Here is a 15893-nt window from a genome sequence, read left to right as displayed (position 1 = left end):
ACGCAGCCCTCCAGTCGCGTGGCATCCCTGGCGCTGGAGAAAAGCGGTGCCTTTTCATGACCCAGCGCCAGAGCCCCAGCGAAGTCGATGTAAAGAATTGCCTGGTACCAAGGGATGCTAAGCGCTGAGAGCCTTGCACTGTATAGGGGGGGATCCTTGTGAGTGGGGATTACCGGTAGCGCTTCTGGTGGGTGGGGACTTCCCTCTTATTGAATGTTTCAAAAGAGATGTCCAGCAGTAAGGTTGTGGAACACCGGCATTTATCTGATGAACAAACACATTTGATGAAGTGACTGTGTCTTATGAGAGCTTATGCTATAGTCTATACCAGGGGTCCCCAAACTTTTAAAACAGGGGGCCAGTTCGCTGTCCCTCAGACTGTTGGAGAGTCGGACTAAAAAAACTATGAACAAATTCCTATGCACAAATGATTGTAAAGATGTTTGAGTTTTCACCTTTCCAGCCTTGCTTTCACAATGCATGGTCTATTTTTAGAACAGTGACCAAAAGGGTATGTCAAGTACAGATTGAATCCAAATATATTGTTGCTTGAGGAATGTAGGAAATACCTTCCCCTGTAAAAGAATAAAAAAAGGCAGAACTTTCCCAATGAAGCATTCCATCTAACTTAGGATCCAAGGTATCTTCCCTGGGTTCTTTCCTCCCTAACAGCCAATGAGTGATTAGCCAATACAGATGCCAATATAAGAATTAGTGAACAGAAAGCCACAAGGAAACTAACATGGAGTAGCCGAGGAGGAAAGGACGGAACGGAGCGTTGCCACATGTGAAGGTTTCCAACTGGGTCCAAGAAAATTCATGGAGAGTTGGGGTTGCCATACATCGTAACTGCAATCAACAACCCGTTGGGACCGGTTCCTCCTCTCCCTCGAGCCCCCACTGCACTTGAATGGAGCCATTGCCGCCAGCATGCCTGGTGAATGGATAAAATGCCTTCAGGGGGGCCACATTTTATTGAGACGTGGTTTGGGAACCCCTGGTCTATACCCGCTAAAATAACCAAAACCAATTACTGCATAGTTTTTGGGTTCTCCAAAACTCAGACTGAATTCTTGGGCTGGCAGGGGAGGGGGGAGTAATTCTTGGAGCCATGATCTTAGGCTGTTGACTGGCATTCTGCCCAGAACCGAGACAAGGCTGAATAGATATATGGTGCTGTGTAGAGCTGGCAGCAGGATATATCTTTGATCTTCGGAGAAGAAGAAAAATGACAACATCCAATTAAAAATATAAGCCACCAGCAACTGCACAAACATCTAACACCAAACAGAAATCATATAGGTCTCTTAAGCAAGTGAAAGCACAAGAAAATTATGCTACTTAAAAAGCCAATGAATGTCAAATTGGATAGAGGTGGGAAATGATGAGTAGAACTTCCTAAGCCCTTTTTTTTTTGCTGGTTGATTCCAGGGTACGCTGGGATCAGCCTAACAACTTAAATCTGTAAGTGCCTCAAGACCTTTTCCCCTATATCAGCAGCTATTTAAAGTAATCTTATTCCTGACTGGACCCAATCTTTAAAAAGAAGATTTGTTTTTACTGTAGCCGGAGTTAAGAGAATGGAGCTTCCAGACAAACTAAAAGCCCCACACACTTCGCTAGCCAGTAACAAGATTGTCTGTTGCCAAGGCGCATTTTACACACACAACCCATAAAGCAGCGCTCCACCTCCATTACTTTAGGCTCATAGCACTTCTCTGTCCAATCTCAAGTCCTGTTTCTCAGCAACCAACCAATCCTGTTGTCTTCGATGTCGTCCTGTTCCTTCTTTCCGGCGTTAGTGTTCCGTCTTTGGTTAGGGAATTCTTCCTTCGAGGAGGACTGTCAGATAATGTTACTGAAGCCCGGTGACCGATGAAACAAAGCAGCCTCTCTACAAAAACCATACCTCTTTAGAAACGTGAGCCGGTCCCATTCTAGATAGGTGAGACCGTTCGCTGTCCTCCAGTTGATCGGAGTCGTCCTAAATCCTATTCCCAGGTTGTAGACCCAGAGGCTAGTTGTCTGAAAGCGACAGAAGGGGCTGGCAGTCAAGGTCACCCTGTGAAAATCTGTCTCTGTCCAGGTTGCTCTTATCATGTCTTAAATTCGATGCCAAAAAAAGTGGCCGGTTTGCATTCTCTCTACAGGAATTATATTTGCATGCATTCCTTTATTGCCAGGGATCCTTTCCCATGGGTTTTTTTAAAGTCTTTGCAACCATGGAATGCGTGTATTTTCGAAGGCTTTCCACAGACATATATATATACCCCACTTGCTTTACTACCATCAGATCCTCTGAAGATGCCAATACAGATGCAAGGCCAGAAATGTCGGAAAAATATGCTACCAGAACACAGCCATACAGGCTGGAAACCACACAATACCCCATGGAAAGCTTGTGAGTCAAGGGAATTTGAATTGTGGTTTATCACATCATTGGGGGGAGACCTCCCAGAACCTAACTGGGGCCTTTTCTGCAGGCACACCTTGCCACAGATATTCCCAGTGGATTGAAAACAAAAAAATTAATCCATGGAAGCGATTAACTCTGTGAAATCATTCTGCACCCCTCTCGGACTTTTTTGGGGGGGGGGCTCCCCCTTATCCCTTTAGTTACATTTATTCCATATATTATTCCCTGATGGTGAGTGGGATGTCATCCATTGACACAGAAGAGGAACCCTCTCCCCTTTCTTTCCCTTTTGTTACCCAGGCACTCCAAGCATTGCACAACGCATTTACATTTTTAAAGCAGCAATTAAAAAATGTCTCATCCTTCAGTTCTACTGTTGAGAACTACCAACCCAAAGTGGAAGTCAAAATAACTCCTGGAATAAGCCATTATCTGAAGAAACAGAAACATGTTGCCCCATGCGCACACACATGTGCACATACATAAATAACCACATTCTTCACCAATTTGTTTCTTGTTGCCTGCCTTTTACACCGTTGTTACTGCAGTAGTCCCTGATTATATTAAGCAATTACTCCGAGTACTCTTTTCACTTGCCTTATCTTAGCATTCTATTGCCCCCATTTCAAAATCTGCCCTCACTAGTTCACTAAGAAATTGACAAAATTGGTCAAATTACCCCTACTTCTTTGTATCTCTGCCTGAATATTGGCATGGCAAGTTCTATGTGAAATTGACAAAGCTGATGCAATTAACCCTGCTTCTTTGTATCTGTGTCTCAATGTTACATTGTTACTTCACTATAACAAAGAATTAAAAAATCCTTTTGAAAATGAAGAAGGGGGGAGGAGAAAATGGCTGAAGGAGAGGTTGGACAACTATTACAAGGTGTGGATAATGACCAGGTGTTTGATGGCATGGAGAAATAAAGACATGACTGCATGGTCAAGGGAAGCTGGCTTGAAACATATATTATTTTAAAAAATTGCTGTTAAAAGTGTCTGGGAAAACAACAGATGAGAAAATGAAGGGAAAATGTTTCCAGAACCAAATGAAAGGGGGGACACTGTGGAATTCAAAGAAGAAAATATAGCTTTTGGTGGCAAGATTGTGACTCATGTGAACAAGGTCTTGGTTGAAAAATGGAAAATAAAAAATTGAATCAGAGACTATTGAGAAAACTCAGCAATGAAGGAATAAGAGGGGAAGTCCTCCTATGGATTAAAAACTGGTTGAGGAACAGGAAACAAAGGGTGGGTATAAATGGGAAGTTCTCACAATGGAGAGATGTAGGGAGTGGTGTCCCCCAAGGATCCGTATTGGGACCAGTGCTCTTTAACTTATTCATAAATGACCTGGAAGTAGGGGTGGGTAGCGTGGTGGCCAAGTTTGCAGATGATACCAAATTATGTAGGGTGGTGAGAACCACAAAGGATTGCGAAGAGCTCCAAGCGGACCTTGATAAATTAGGTGAGTGGGCTCAGAAATGGCAAATGCAGTTCAATGTAGCAAAATGTAAAGTGATGCACATAGGGGCAAAAAATCCAAACTTCACATACACGCTACAGGGGTCAGTGCTATCAGTCACAGACCAGGAAAGGGATTTGGGCGTCATAGTTGATAGTTCCATGGGAATGTCAACTCAATGCATGGCAGCTGTGAAAAAGGCAAACTCTATGCTGGGGATAATTAGGAAAGGAGTTGATAATAAAACTGCAAAGATTGTCATGCCCTTATATAAAGCAGTGGTGCGACCGCACTTGGAGTACTGTGTTCAGTTCTGGTCGCCACATCTCAAAAAGGATATCGAAGAGATAGAAAAAGTGCAGAGAAGGGCAACGAGGATGATTGAAGGATTGGAGCACCTTCCCTATGAGGAGAGGCTGCAGCGTTTGGGACTCTTTAGTTTGGAGAGGAGACGTCTGAGGGGGGATATGATTGAAGTCTATAAAATTATGCATGGGGTAGAAAATGTTGACAGAGAGAAATTTTTCTCTCTTTCTCACAATACTAGAACCAGGGGGCATTCATTGAAAATGCTGGGGGGAAGAATTAGGACTAATAAAAGGAAACACTTCTTCACGCAACGTGTGATTGGTGTTTGGAATATGCTGCCACAGGAGGTGGTGATGGCCACTAACCTGGATAGCTTTAAAAGGGGCTTGGACAGATTTATGGAGGAGAAGTCAATCTATGGCTACCAATCTTGATCCTCCTTGATCTCAGATTGCAAATGTCTTAGCAGACCAGGTGCTCAGGAGCAGCAGCAGCAGAAGGCCATTGCTTTCACATCCTGCATGTGAGCTCCCAAAGGCACCTGGTGGGCCACTGCGAGTAGCAGAATGCTGGACTAGATGGACTCTGGTCTGATCCAGCAGGCTAGTTCTTATGTTCTTATGAATATTTTTTTAAAAAATTGATTTACAAAACCTGATTTAAATCATGCCATTAATAAAACTTGACTTCAAAGATCCGATATTCATTTCCAGTTAAAGAAACGCGTTTGGTTTTGGATTTTTTAGTGATTAAGGACTGCATCAACTGTTAAAAGATGAGCAGCGCAATCTGGAGTGCGGCCGGGGGGGGGGGGGTTCCCTTCTGGATGCAGCCAGGCTTCCGCCAGCATAAATGCCCTCTCTGGGGCACTTTCACTGATTGAGGGGCAAATCCACCGGTGTGTGGCTTCTGCAGCACCCCGTGACGCCCGCTTGCGATGCTTGGCCTTGCGCTGGCGCTTGTATGCCATTTACCAGCTACTCTGGTATTCTGGGGGTGTTCCCAGGACATTTCCAACTTTAATTGGCCTCCAAACTCCTCTCAGCCCCCATATACCAGTGGAGCTGCCAGTGGAGATAAACTGAGATTTTTGTGGTGTATCTCTGGCCCTTTCCCCACTTACGATTTGCGGCGCGCCACTCCCAGCTTGAACCATTTCTGGCTCGGGGTTGTGTTCCCCACTGCCTCGCGCTCTGCTCTGCGCGGGGCAGTCAGAAGGTGCTGTTTCGTCCAGCGTTTCTTCCAGCGTTTCTTCCAGCGCGCTTAAGGGACGTTGGAGCGCAGAGTTGGGGCGGCTACGTTGTCGCCGCCCGGACTTGTGGGGAGCACCACTGGACCACACACTATTGGGGGGCAGTAGCGCACAGCAAACGGTAAGTGGGAAAAGGGCCTAAATTCTCCCCTATAGAGGAGTTGGAGGAGTTTTTTAAAAAAAGTTTTTGGAGCTTTCCACGCTGCGAGAAAGCTCTGTGGAGTGGGCAGTGTAACATTCAAGCGGTTCCATCTCCGTCTGCCTCAGCTTTGAATATGAGAATTAGTATAGTGGGTATATTGTTGGAACTGGATCAGAAGTTAAAATCCCTGCTCAGCATTGAGGCTCATTGGATAGGGGTAAGTCATTTTTACTGAAAACCTAATCTAAGGCCATTGACTTAGATTAGGCCTTCTAAGGCCATTGACTTCAATAGATTCAAAAAGTTGTAACTCTGTTTACAATCTACCCTATTTTTCTAGGATGGTTGTGAGGGTAAATAGGAGAGTCCCATCTTGCAGGAAATGCGGGATAGAAACTATGCTTTAACAAATTTGTCTAAATTGAGAATTTGTATTAAATATTTTTTAAAAAGAGTTTTAAAAAGGGTTTTAAAAGAGCGGCTTACTATGGTTATTTTTTAGAAGTAAATATCATTTTTTTCATTTAAAATGCTGTTTTTAAAACTTTAAATTGAACATTGTAAATAAAAATTAGTTAATCTTTCTGCGTATGCTGCCGAGTAGTATTAATACTTTTCACTTAGCCTGTGTGTGTGTGTTTGCTGGGAGGTTCTACCACCTCTACCTTAGAGGGAAATGTTTTATGTGGACAGGTATAACATTAGGAGTTGTACCTTATTTTACTTCTGTTTTGGTGTTTATTAAAATTAATTTGAGTAGTTGGTGTCACAGTAATTTCAGTTGGCTTTTATGAGGTGAGGAAATTCATAGCAATAAAGAGACCAGGTGGTGCTGGAAACTGCTTGCCAAAACAACCACTAATTCAGTGTGCCTTTTCAATAAGGTATTCAACTAAGTAATGCATTAAAGTAAACCTCTTGTTGCCTGCCTTTCAAATATTTTAATGAGTCATACAAAGGCCGCCTTATATATAATGCAGCTCTGCTTGTTTAGTCTCTGTGTTGACTTCATTCAGATTTTAACCCTTGGTTCTCTATTCTGCTTCATTGCCAGCTTTGGAATCATTAAAAAATTAACAGGGCTGTTTAGCAAAGCCCTACACGTGCACACACAAGCACATATATATGCTTAAGTCAACATTTTACAAAATCCTTTATTATGATGAGTGCCATCGTTTCAACGGAAATTAAAACCAGCAATTTGGACATGTGACATCTGAGTGTTTGCATGTGCAGCCATTACATGGCAGTAATATTCATTGGTTCTAGTAGAACTTAACTTCAAGGCGCACAGCACATATCTACAGATTGAATCTAAGGCTGCAATCTGATTGATACGCATAGCAGGAGTCACCATTCAATAGGGCTGAACTTGCCTCTGAATAGACATATATAAAGACTGCAAGAGGATTATATTGTGCTCGTGTATCACTTGTGGTACAGTCCAAAGCCGAGTTATACTCTTCTAATACTTCAATAGATTTAGAAGCGTGTAACTCTGCTTAGGATTGCATAATAGATATGTAATATTCTTCCTTTCTCATTGCTAGCAAGTCTTCATATACTACGTACATATTAAATATTTGGACTGTCTATATTAACTTGAAAGAACAAAATCAGATTCCATACAGATACCTCAATTTAAGTAGATGATGATTAGAGTTATAGTTTTATTTCATTACAGAACAAGGTAGCATTTGGGAGAATAGTTCAAAAATATTTGGAAATGCTATCTGTGCCTATAACTGTAACTGTGATCTGCCTAAATACCCTGTCAAATATATTTACATTTAAGTATACAATATCATCAGGGAATAAGAATTTGGTTCCTACTGTGTGATAAGGATTTGGAAGAATCGATCCAGTTCTTTTTCTCATGAATACTTTCCCATTGAATGGGGAAAGGGAATGAAGGCAGAAACAGACACATACGAGTGGTGCATGCCATATATCACAACTCACATGGAACACTGAATACAAAATGTGACTGTGTAAAATGCAGATTTTTATCCATCACCAGTATTCTATAGCATGGCTAGATAACAATAATAACACCTCAGTGTCTTGTTTTGTTTCAGTCATGGAGAATAAATCTTCAAGTGCAGAATTTGAATACATCAAGAGCCTCCAACGGCAAGTTTACTTTCTTGAGCTGGAAGCCAATTTTCTATATCCTATACCACTCCATGACAAACTGAGAGCCACATTCATAATCCTCATCAATCAGAAGAGCCAGTCCTTGAGCATCTGGAGTGAGGAAAAATGCTTGCAAGTCAGACTTATGTCACAAAACAGCTTGCAAGCTTTCAGGTTCTCCAGAATTCTTTATTAGGCTTAATGTTAAAAGATAAATGTCTCCTTATACTAAAAGCACACTTCAAGTTGAACTCTAGTGTTACAAGAGACAGGGTGGTTAGAACCTCTGTGCTATGAGCACCCTCAGCCACCTGCATTCCCTATTATGTGATAGCCTTTTTCACTTCCTGAATCACAGGACAGGAATAATGTTGGGGAATGGTGCTCAGAAGAGCTTCAAGCCTTTCCCAAGTGACTTTCCTATACAAAGCTATATATTATGAGTTTAAAAATCTGTCAGCTAAAAATAATAGGAATGAAAAAAATAATGGAAAGAATAATGGAATATGATATGTATGATTATAGAAGTAAAATGAAATACTATTGGCTGCTTATAAAGTTTAATTTAGAAACTGCTGACATGATAAATGCTACCATGAATTTCTGACCATCTATTTTGCCTTAACTTGCTATTTACTCATGAACAAACTAAAAAAGCTGCCAGTCTTCATCCCCAGGTTACATCTGAAATGGAGCACAGGCTGCAGAAGCTACGGGTAAATATGTGTTTATAACATGCATGCATGCTTGTCCTTTGTTGAAGGGTTTCTGCTTTCAAGTCTCCGCCAACTTTTAGTGACCCCACAGGATTTTCAAGGCAAGAAATGTTCAGAGGTGGTTTACCATTGCCTGCCCCTGTGTAGCATCCCTGGCATTCCTTGGACTCCCATGCAAAAGCTGAGAAGGGCTAACCTTGCTTAGGCCCCTTCCGCACACGCAAAATAATGCATTTTCAAACCACTTTCACAACTGTTTGCAAGTGGATTTTGCCATTCCGCACAGCTTCAAAGAGCACTGAAAGCAGTTTGAAAGTGCATTATTCTGCATGTGCAGAATGAGCCTCTGATTCCAAGAGCTGATGAGTTGGGGCTAGCCTGGGCTGTTACTGTCAGGGCCATGCATGTGTTAAAAATAATGGTGTAACAAATACTCCACAGTCCAATAATTCATCTTTTAAAATTCAAGCCTGTATCCTTTCGATGTTTCTTGTCTCACTTTTCAAAGATTCTGAATAGATATCAATTTCACACTCTCCGCTCACTTTGCAAGTAGGTTTGGGTCAACTGTCCACCCAAATGGCTACCTGGATTACTCACTAATCAATAATTCAGATCATTCCTGTACTAAAGGAGGCTTTGTATAATGACAGAATGAGATATCACAATAAATTAGCCTAACTATATCCATCAAAATATATTGATGTCACTAATTAAAATGATTCAGTTGTTCACCATACAATGTGTTTTATTCTCTCGTAGGAATTGCAGTCTCAGTCTGATGGCCTCCAACTGGAATTAAAGAGAAAGGAAAGTCATTTGAACATGCAGCGTTTAGAAAGAGAACGACTTAGTAGCCAGATCCATGTGACAGATGGTAATACTTTAGAAACTGAATCTTTGCATATGATTGGTGTGGAGAAATGAGTCTTGTTTCAAGTCTTCTGCACAAACCCCACACTTGGTTTTTAAAAGTTTTCTTCAGTGAGAAAAAGACAGGCAGGAGTGGGGTCAATTTTGGCTGATTGCATTTGGAGGAAGGAGCTCTCACATCTGGGCTTCATCTTGATGGCTGTCAGTTTCACATGGAGCAGACAAAAGGGCTGGCTGCTGGGCAAATACTCCAAGGTAAAAGGAAGTTTTTAGTTTACTCTGAGTTCTAAGCTTGAAGAGCCTACTTGATAATATTGACCTTTAAACCCATATGCATCTTGGGGACAACACCTGCACTGGGTGCCCCCCCACACACGCTCAGGAGCAGGGCTTGGGGGCGGCTCAGATGGGCACTGCAGCAGTAGGCCGGCTCCTCTCCTGCTGTGCAGCTGGGCCCGGCCTTGGGCGCTGGCGCTATTCCCTCCAGGAGAGAGGTCTCCCAGTCACGCAGCTTGGCCTGGCCTTCGGCGCCATTGAGCGGTGCCCCAGCATGGGGGAGCTGCCAGGCACTGGCCAGGTTGCCAGCCATGGGAGAGGCCGGTGCCCGGCGCCTTCCCCCTTTGACCGAAAAGTGTGCACCCGGGGACTTTGACCGAAAAGTGTGCACCCGGGGTTACCCCATGTCCCTATAGGCAGTATGCCACTGCAACTGAGCTTTCCTGAGGTGGGTGATAGAAAATACTTACATAGCATCTCTCAGCAGAATTATACGCTTCTAACTCATTGAACTCTGTTTAGGTTAGCAGTATCAGTTACTTATTGTTTAGAACCTGAAATGAGTCGGTGTGGCCACTATCTGAAGATTCCAGACATTATCCAATTTGGAATTACCAGGTATATGCCTTGCTGTGGTGAAATGATCTGTTACCCCAGGTATCTATGAAAATATAACATAACTGAAAACTGAGTGTTTAATTTGTACCACATGAATACTTAGAGGTTAACCAGAACCACCTTTACAGATAAACAAACAAGTTGCAAAACAAGTTTTAAAATCTAGCTTTCCATCTGCCATTCTGGCAGGATGTCAGCTAATGTGTTAATAGATGTAGCTCCTCTTTGCCCAAAACACCCAAAATGCATGTAATCATTGAAGTCTGAAGAGAACTTACCTGAAAGTGACTGGTATTTTCCATTATATAGAATGGGGGAAATGTAGTAGTTATATAGGACTCTGTCCTTTGTATAAGGGATGAAGAAAGAAAGAGAAAAATATCACTTTACCTGGATTTGATTCCTGAGGAATTTTAAAAAGTCATATAGACTGAAGCCATGAAATGATCTAAACAGTAAAATATAATCACGAAACGTGTAGCTGATTGTATTACTTGATACCTAATCACAGCTATCTCTTTGAAATTAGGCTCTAATAAAAACCAGGAAAAGCAAATTTACAGCTAGATTGTTGGGTGTAACAACCATGTGTTGGGTGTAACAACCTGCTTACTTAGTTTATCATAAACAAACAATCTCCAAAGTCACATGGTTTATGCTAGAACGTTTTTAGATATCCTGTCCAAAATTTTCAACCTAATTGGAAGCAGCCTCATAATCCTTTATCACATCAGGGCAGGAGAAGCTTCCAGCTCCCAGTCTTCTAAACTGTCTCAGGGATCTCTTAATTAGGGAGTCTGACAGACACTTATACGTTTGCACCCCGAGCCCCATCTTCAACAACAGGCAAGCTCCTTCATAGGCAAATGGGAATTTGTCACAGAAGACCCATGGATTCTGTTATACAAAACTCATATGCTGTAGATTCAGATTATTCAAGGCTGCTTGTTGGCCTGCATGTTCCAATTCCTTTTACACCACTTTACTCTGTCTCAGAAAAAGATGTTAGTATTCTCAGTTGAGGTGCAGCTGTTGAGAAAATTGGAGTGTTACATTGACATAACCTGTTCTCATATGGAGTGTTATTATACCTGCCAAGAGTCATAGCGTTAGGTAGAGCATTAAAACGAGCCAAAGTGTACACTCTGCGTTGTTTGGGGTTGCACAGAATGTACAGATAGTTGGCACAGTAATCTGATCGGACAATTCCCAAGGCCTGTGGGGAGCAGCTTTTTCCCCCCTCCTGCAACATTCTCAGTTTCTCTCGTTCAACTAAAACAGATTTAATTTCATTATGAATTCTGATGGCAGACATAGTTTGGAACTGGTCAGCTGTTAAGCCCATGTTGTTAAGTTTCTTATCTATGTCAGCCAACCATTTCACAGATGTAGATTCTGATAAGAGTTGATGTATAAAACTATTGGGTCTGGGCTCAAAATGAATTTGGGTCCAGTACTTAAGTACTCTTGTCCATGCCATCAGTTCCATACTATTTTGTCCAGTTTCTCTGCATAGGGTGTCATATGGGACACACTTCCAGGACCCTAAAAATTTCTTCGCAAAAAGTATCCCTGTACCTGACTCATAAGGTGATTTAATTCCTCAAACCATATTGGGGCTCCATATAATAGTTGAGGGATTGGCCCTTTGCATTGAAGATTTTCTACAGTGAAGCCGGGGACAAATTGGTGTCCTTTAGAGTAGAAAAATCGGAGAATCGCTGCAGCATTCACCCTAGCTTTGTTCTCTGCTTGTTTGCTGTGAGGGACCCAAGATAGGTTGTAACTGAATAGGAGCCCTAGATATCTAAACTGACTTACTTGCTCTAGGACATGGTTGTTCACTTTCCAGCTACATTTACACCTAGATTTTGCAAAGATCATGACTTTGGACTTGTCAGCTGGATTTTGCTATTCTGCACAGCTTCAAAGAGCACTGAAAGCAGTTTGAACTGTGTAACCCCCATGCCCAGAATGGGTTGGCCCAGAATGGGTTGACCCAGTAAGGGGTGGAGACTCGGAGCAGCAGAGAGGCTGAAAGAGCTCTTTTGCAGAAGAACAAGGCTACCAGACTCGGACCTTGATTTCTATAAGCCCTTAACACCTTGTTAAGGTAATTGCAATATTGTTGGGAACTACTGGGAAGGTAGTTGTTGTTTTTGCTATGTTGTAAATGTTGGAGTTTATTGTTTCAGGGTTTTCTTTTGTGGTTGTAATGGGTGAGAGTTCTCCTGGAGACCTCTATCATGTAAACCTGTCTACTGCCCTTTGGATTCTTTAGGAGCCAGCCAATTAGAAAAGAAGAATATGGACCTGGCAATATCAGTAGACTGTAAATAGAAGGACTTGAAATGCAACCTGAACAGGACCTTGAATTGTAACGTTAAATGTTGATGTTTTAAAAGGGTTAATTGTAAAGAAAAGTAAACCATTTTGTTGTTTAAAAATTGTTGTTGCAACTCATTCCAAGTACTGCCCCACAGAACCCACAAGCTGAGGTTACAAGTGCATTATTCTGCATGTGCGGAATGAGCCATACAGTGATTTGCAGCAAAGTGAAGGTTGAAATGTGCCCTGTTTCTTTCTCACATGACCCAAAAGCAGGAAAAAGCATCAGAGCACTCTCCTGCCCCTAGAATTAGAATTTTATAATGTATATAATGTGGCACCTTAAATATATGTTTTTTTTAAAAAAAAATCTATCATATGTTTTTGTGAACTAGAGCTATCTGACAAAGTAGACCCTAAGGCTTATGCTAGAGTAAAAAAGCTTATGCTAGAGTAAAAACTTGTTGTTCTCTAAGGTATTAAAAAACCCTTGTTTATTTTGTCACCTTTAGTGTTTTAATTACCTGAAAGAACAATAACGTTAGCAATTTGGGTTTTAAAACAAATTTTTTAAAAATTATTTATTTAAAATATTTTTATTCTACTCCAATTTTTTCACAAGAATTTTGAAATACTTAGAAACTTCTAAATGTTTCTTTCTTTAGAGCATTATTCAAAAGAGAAGCAGACTTTGCTTGAAGAAATCATGCAACTGAAGAGACAGAAGGCACGAAAAGACCAGCACATTTCTTCAAAGGAAATGGAGATACTGCATGTTAAGCAAGAACTGGAACAGCAAAAAATGAACCTGAGTAACAGTGAAAAGGCTATCCTTGTATTACAGGCCAAGGTATCTTGATTGATTTTTCTCTGTTGTCATTGAATTCTTGATTTCTACTTGATTTTTTAATGATTTATTAATGAATATATGGAATCATGCCCTGATCTGGATGAACCAAGATAGCCTGATCTCATGAGATCTCAGAAGCTAGGCAGGGTTGGCCCATGTTCGTGCTTGGATGGGAGACTACCAAGGAATACCATGATCACTTTGCAGAGAAAGGCGATGGAAAATCAACTCTGTTAGTCTCTTGCTTTGAAAACCCTACAAGTGTACCATAAGTCGGCTGTTCTTAATGGTGCTTTACACACACACACACACACACACACACACACACACACACACACACACACGGAATCATAGGATAGAATCTTTTATGGTGTAGTCCATGTAAATGTATGCAAGTTCAAAGTCATCTAGTCCAGACCAGTGAAAAGGCGCTCCATTACAAGAACCCCAGGTTATTTATATGTAGGGGTGTGTGTGTGTGTGAATTTGTCAACTGCCATCAAGTAGCTTCTGACTTACAGCAGCCCTAGGAATTAATGTCCTCCAAAATATCCTATTGTTAAAGCCTTGCCCAGGTCTTGCAAGCTGTCACGGCTTCATTGATTGGATTTTGTTCTTTTCCTGCTGCCTTCCACCTTTCCTAGCATTATTTTCTTTTCCAGGGACTCTAGTCATAATGTGACCAAAGCAGGATCACCTCAATTTAGTCATTTTAGTTTGTAGGGAAAATTCAGGCTTGATTTGGTCTAGAATCCACTGGTCTGTAGAATTCGCCACCTCGAACATCTCATTTCAAATTAATCATTTTTCTTCCTGTCATCTTTCTTCATTATCCAGCTTTCATAGCCCTACATAATGGGGATTACTATGTCATAAATTAACTTGATCTCGATCACCACATCCTTATACTTAAAAATCTTTTCTAGCTCCTTTATGGCTGCCATTCCCCAGTCTACTTCTGATAATCTTATTGCAATCTCCCTATGAGTTGATGATAGTGCTTAGGAATGCAAAATCTTGAACAATTTCAGTTTCTTCACTGTCAACCTTAAAGTTATGCAATTCCTCAGTTCTTGATTTTCAGCTGTAATTTTGCTTTGGCACTTTCTGCTTCAGCCTTCATCAGTAGTCATTTCAAGTCTTTGTTATTTTTTGCTAGTAATCTATATATCTCAAATTGTTAATGTTCCACCAATTTTCACTCCACCTTTATCTAAATTAGGGAATTCTCAAAGTGGCAGTACCACCTGGTAGAAACATCAAGGATGGTAGGGGTGTGTGTGCAGGGATGCCTGGGTTAGCTGATAGGGAAAAGGTTTTGCCCTTGCATCCTTGCCATGTGGTGACTGGTGAGTTTTAAAGGAAAAGCAGCAGCACTTTCCTTGCTGTGTAGTCTGGGGGTGGGGAGCCAAGGCAAAGAGCCCCATGACCTGGCTCTGCAAGACAAGATTTTTTTTTGCAGCAGCAGCAGCACTGCCCTTCCTTTGTAGCCCTATGGGTGGGGGGGGAGGGAGCCAAGGCAAAGAGCCCCATCACCACTGCTTTGCACAGTTCAATTTTTTTTAAAGGAAAAACAGCCCTCTACTCATTTTTGTTTTAAATTTGTAGTAGACCTAACACCAAGAAAGAATGTGTGTTTATAAATGTCTTTTTGGAGGGAATACTAGGGATGTAGCCTGGGAGCTAAGGTGATGGAAGCCTGAAAAAGTTTGGGAATCACTGATCTAAATTTAATCAAGCTTTCTGCGTATAGAATGAAGAAATAGGAAGACAAAATACAACTTTGTCTGACACCTTTGCAACTGGAAACCATTCTGTTTCTCCATATTGTGTCCTAAAATTGGCCTCTTGTCTAAAGTACAGATCAGATACTGTGGCACACCCATTTCCTTCAAAAACAACCATACCTTTTCAGGATCCACACAGTCAAAAGCTTTGCTGTAATCTATGAAACACAAATTAATTTTCTTCTGAAATTTTTATGTACTCTAGTAACAAAAGTAAATTTGCAAAATGATCTCTGATTCCTCTTCTTTCTCTGAATCCAGCTTGTAGATCTGGCATTTTTTATTCTATATATAATAACAGTCTTTACTGTAAGATTTTGAGCATCACTTTATTTGTGTGAGAAATTAATGTGAATGTCCAGTAGTTGCTGCAGTCTTAGATGTCCCCTTTTTATGGAACTGGGATGTAAATTTAATGTTTCCAGTCTGTGAGCCATTGTCTTGTTTTCCGTATTTGTTTGCACATTTTTGTTAAGGTTTTGATGGACTCCACTTCCATGGCTTGAATAGCTCTAATGATATTCAATCTCATCATGGTGATTTGTTTCTCCAAATTGCTCTCAGCGCATCTTTCATTTCACTTTATAAAACAGTAGGTTCTTCTGTGAACAAACCTTGGAAGGAATCTGTCATCCTTTCATGTCTTTTGTGTAGTTCTTCAGTGTGTTGCTCTACCATAGATAGATAGATAGATAGATAGATAGATAGATAGATAGATAGATA

At 41.2% G+C, this 15893-nt stretch overlaps 1 protein-coding gene across 1 annotated transcript; it reads left to right on the top strand.

The window, feature by feature from the left end:
• The first annotated feature begins 1887 nt into the window (after window positions 1-1887).
• Window positions 1888-13392, top strand: LOC125436922 (centromere-associated protein E-like). Its single transcript, XM_048504304.1, has 5 exons — window positions 1888-1945; window positions 7665-7755; window positions 8360-8438; window positions 9201-9315; window positions 13199-13392. The coding sequence occupies exons 2-5, from the start codon at window positions 7667-7669 to the stop codon at window positions 13390-13392; spliced, it is 477 nt and encodes a 158-aa protein (XP_048360261.1). The 5' UTR covers window positions 1888-1945; window positions 7665-7666.
• Window positions 13393-15893: the final 2501 nt, after the last annotated feature.

This window comes from Sphaerodactylus townsendi, linkage group LG01 (genome assembly GCF_021028975.2).
Source record: "Sphaerodactylus townsendi isolate TG3544 linkage group LG01, MPM_Stown_v2.3, whole genome shotgun sequence".
Lineage (NCBI taxonomy): Eukaryota > Metazoa > Chordata > Lepidosauria > Squamata > Sphaerodactylidae > Sphaerodactylus > Sphaerodactylus townsendi.
Note: the sequence above shows the minus strand (reverse complement) of the source record. Positions and strands in the feature narration are given on the sequence as shown.

What these genes read in the sequence shown, in the direction of transcription:
- LOC125436922 (XM_048504304.1), top strand. Translation starts at nt 7,667, where the DNA reads ATGGAGAATAAATCTTCAAGTGCAGAATTTGAATACATCAAGAGCCTC. An exon ending in GAGCTGGAAGCCAATTTTCT is followed by an intron (nt 7,756 to 8,359) that starts ATATCCTATACC and finishes CTTGCTATTTAC; the next exon opens with TCATGAACAAACTAAAAAAG. An exon ending in ACAGGCTGCAGAAGCTACGG is followed by an intron (nt 8,439 to 9,200) that starts GTAAATATGTGT and finishes ATTCTCTCGTAG; the next exon opens with GAATTGCAGTCTCAGTCTGA.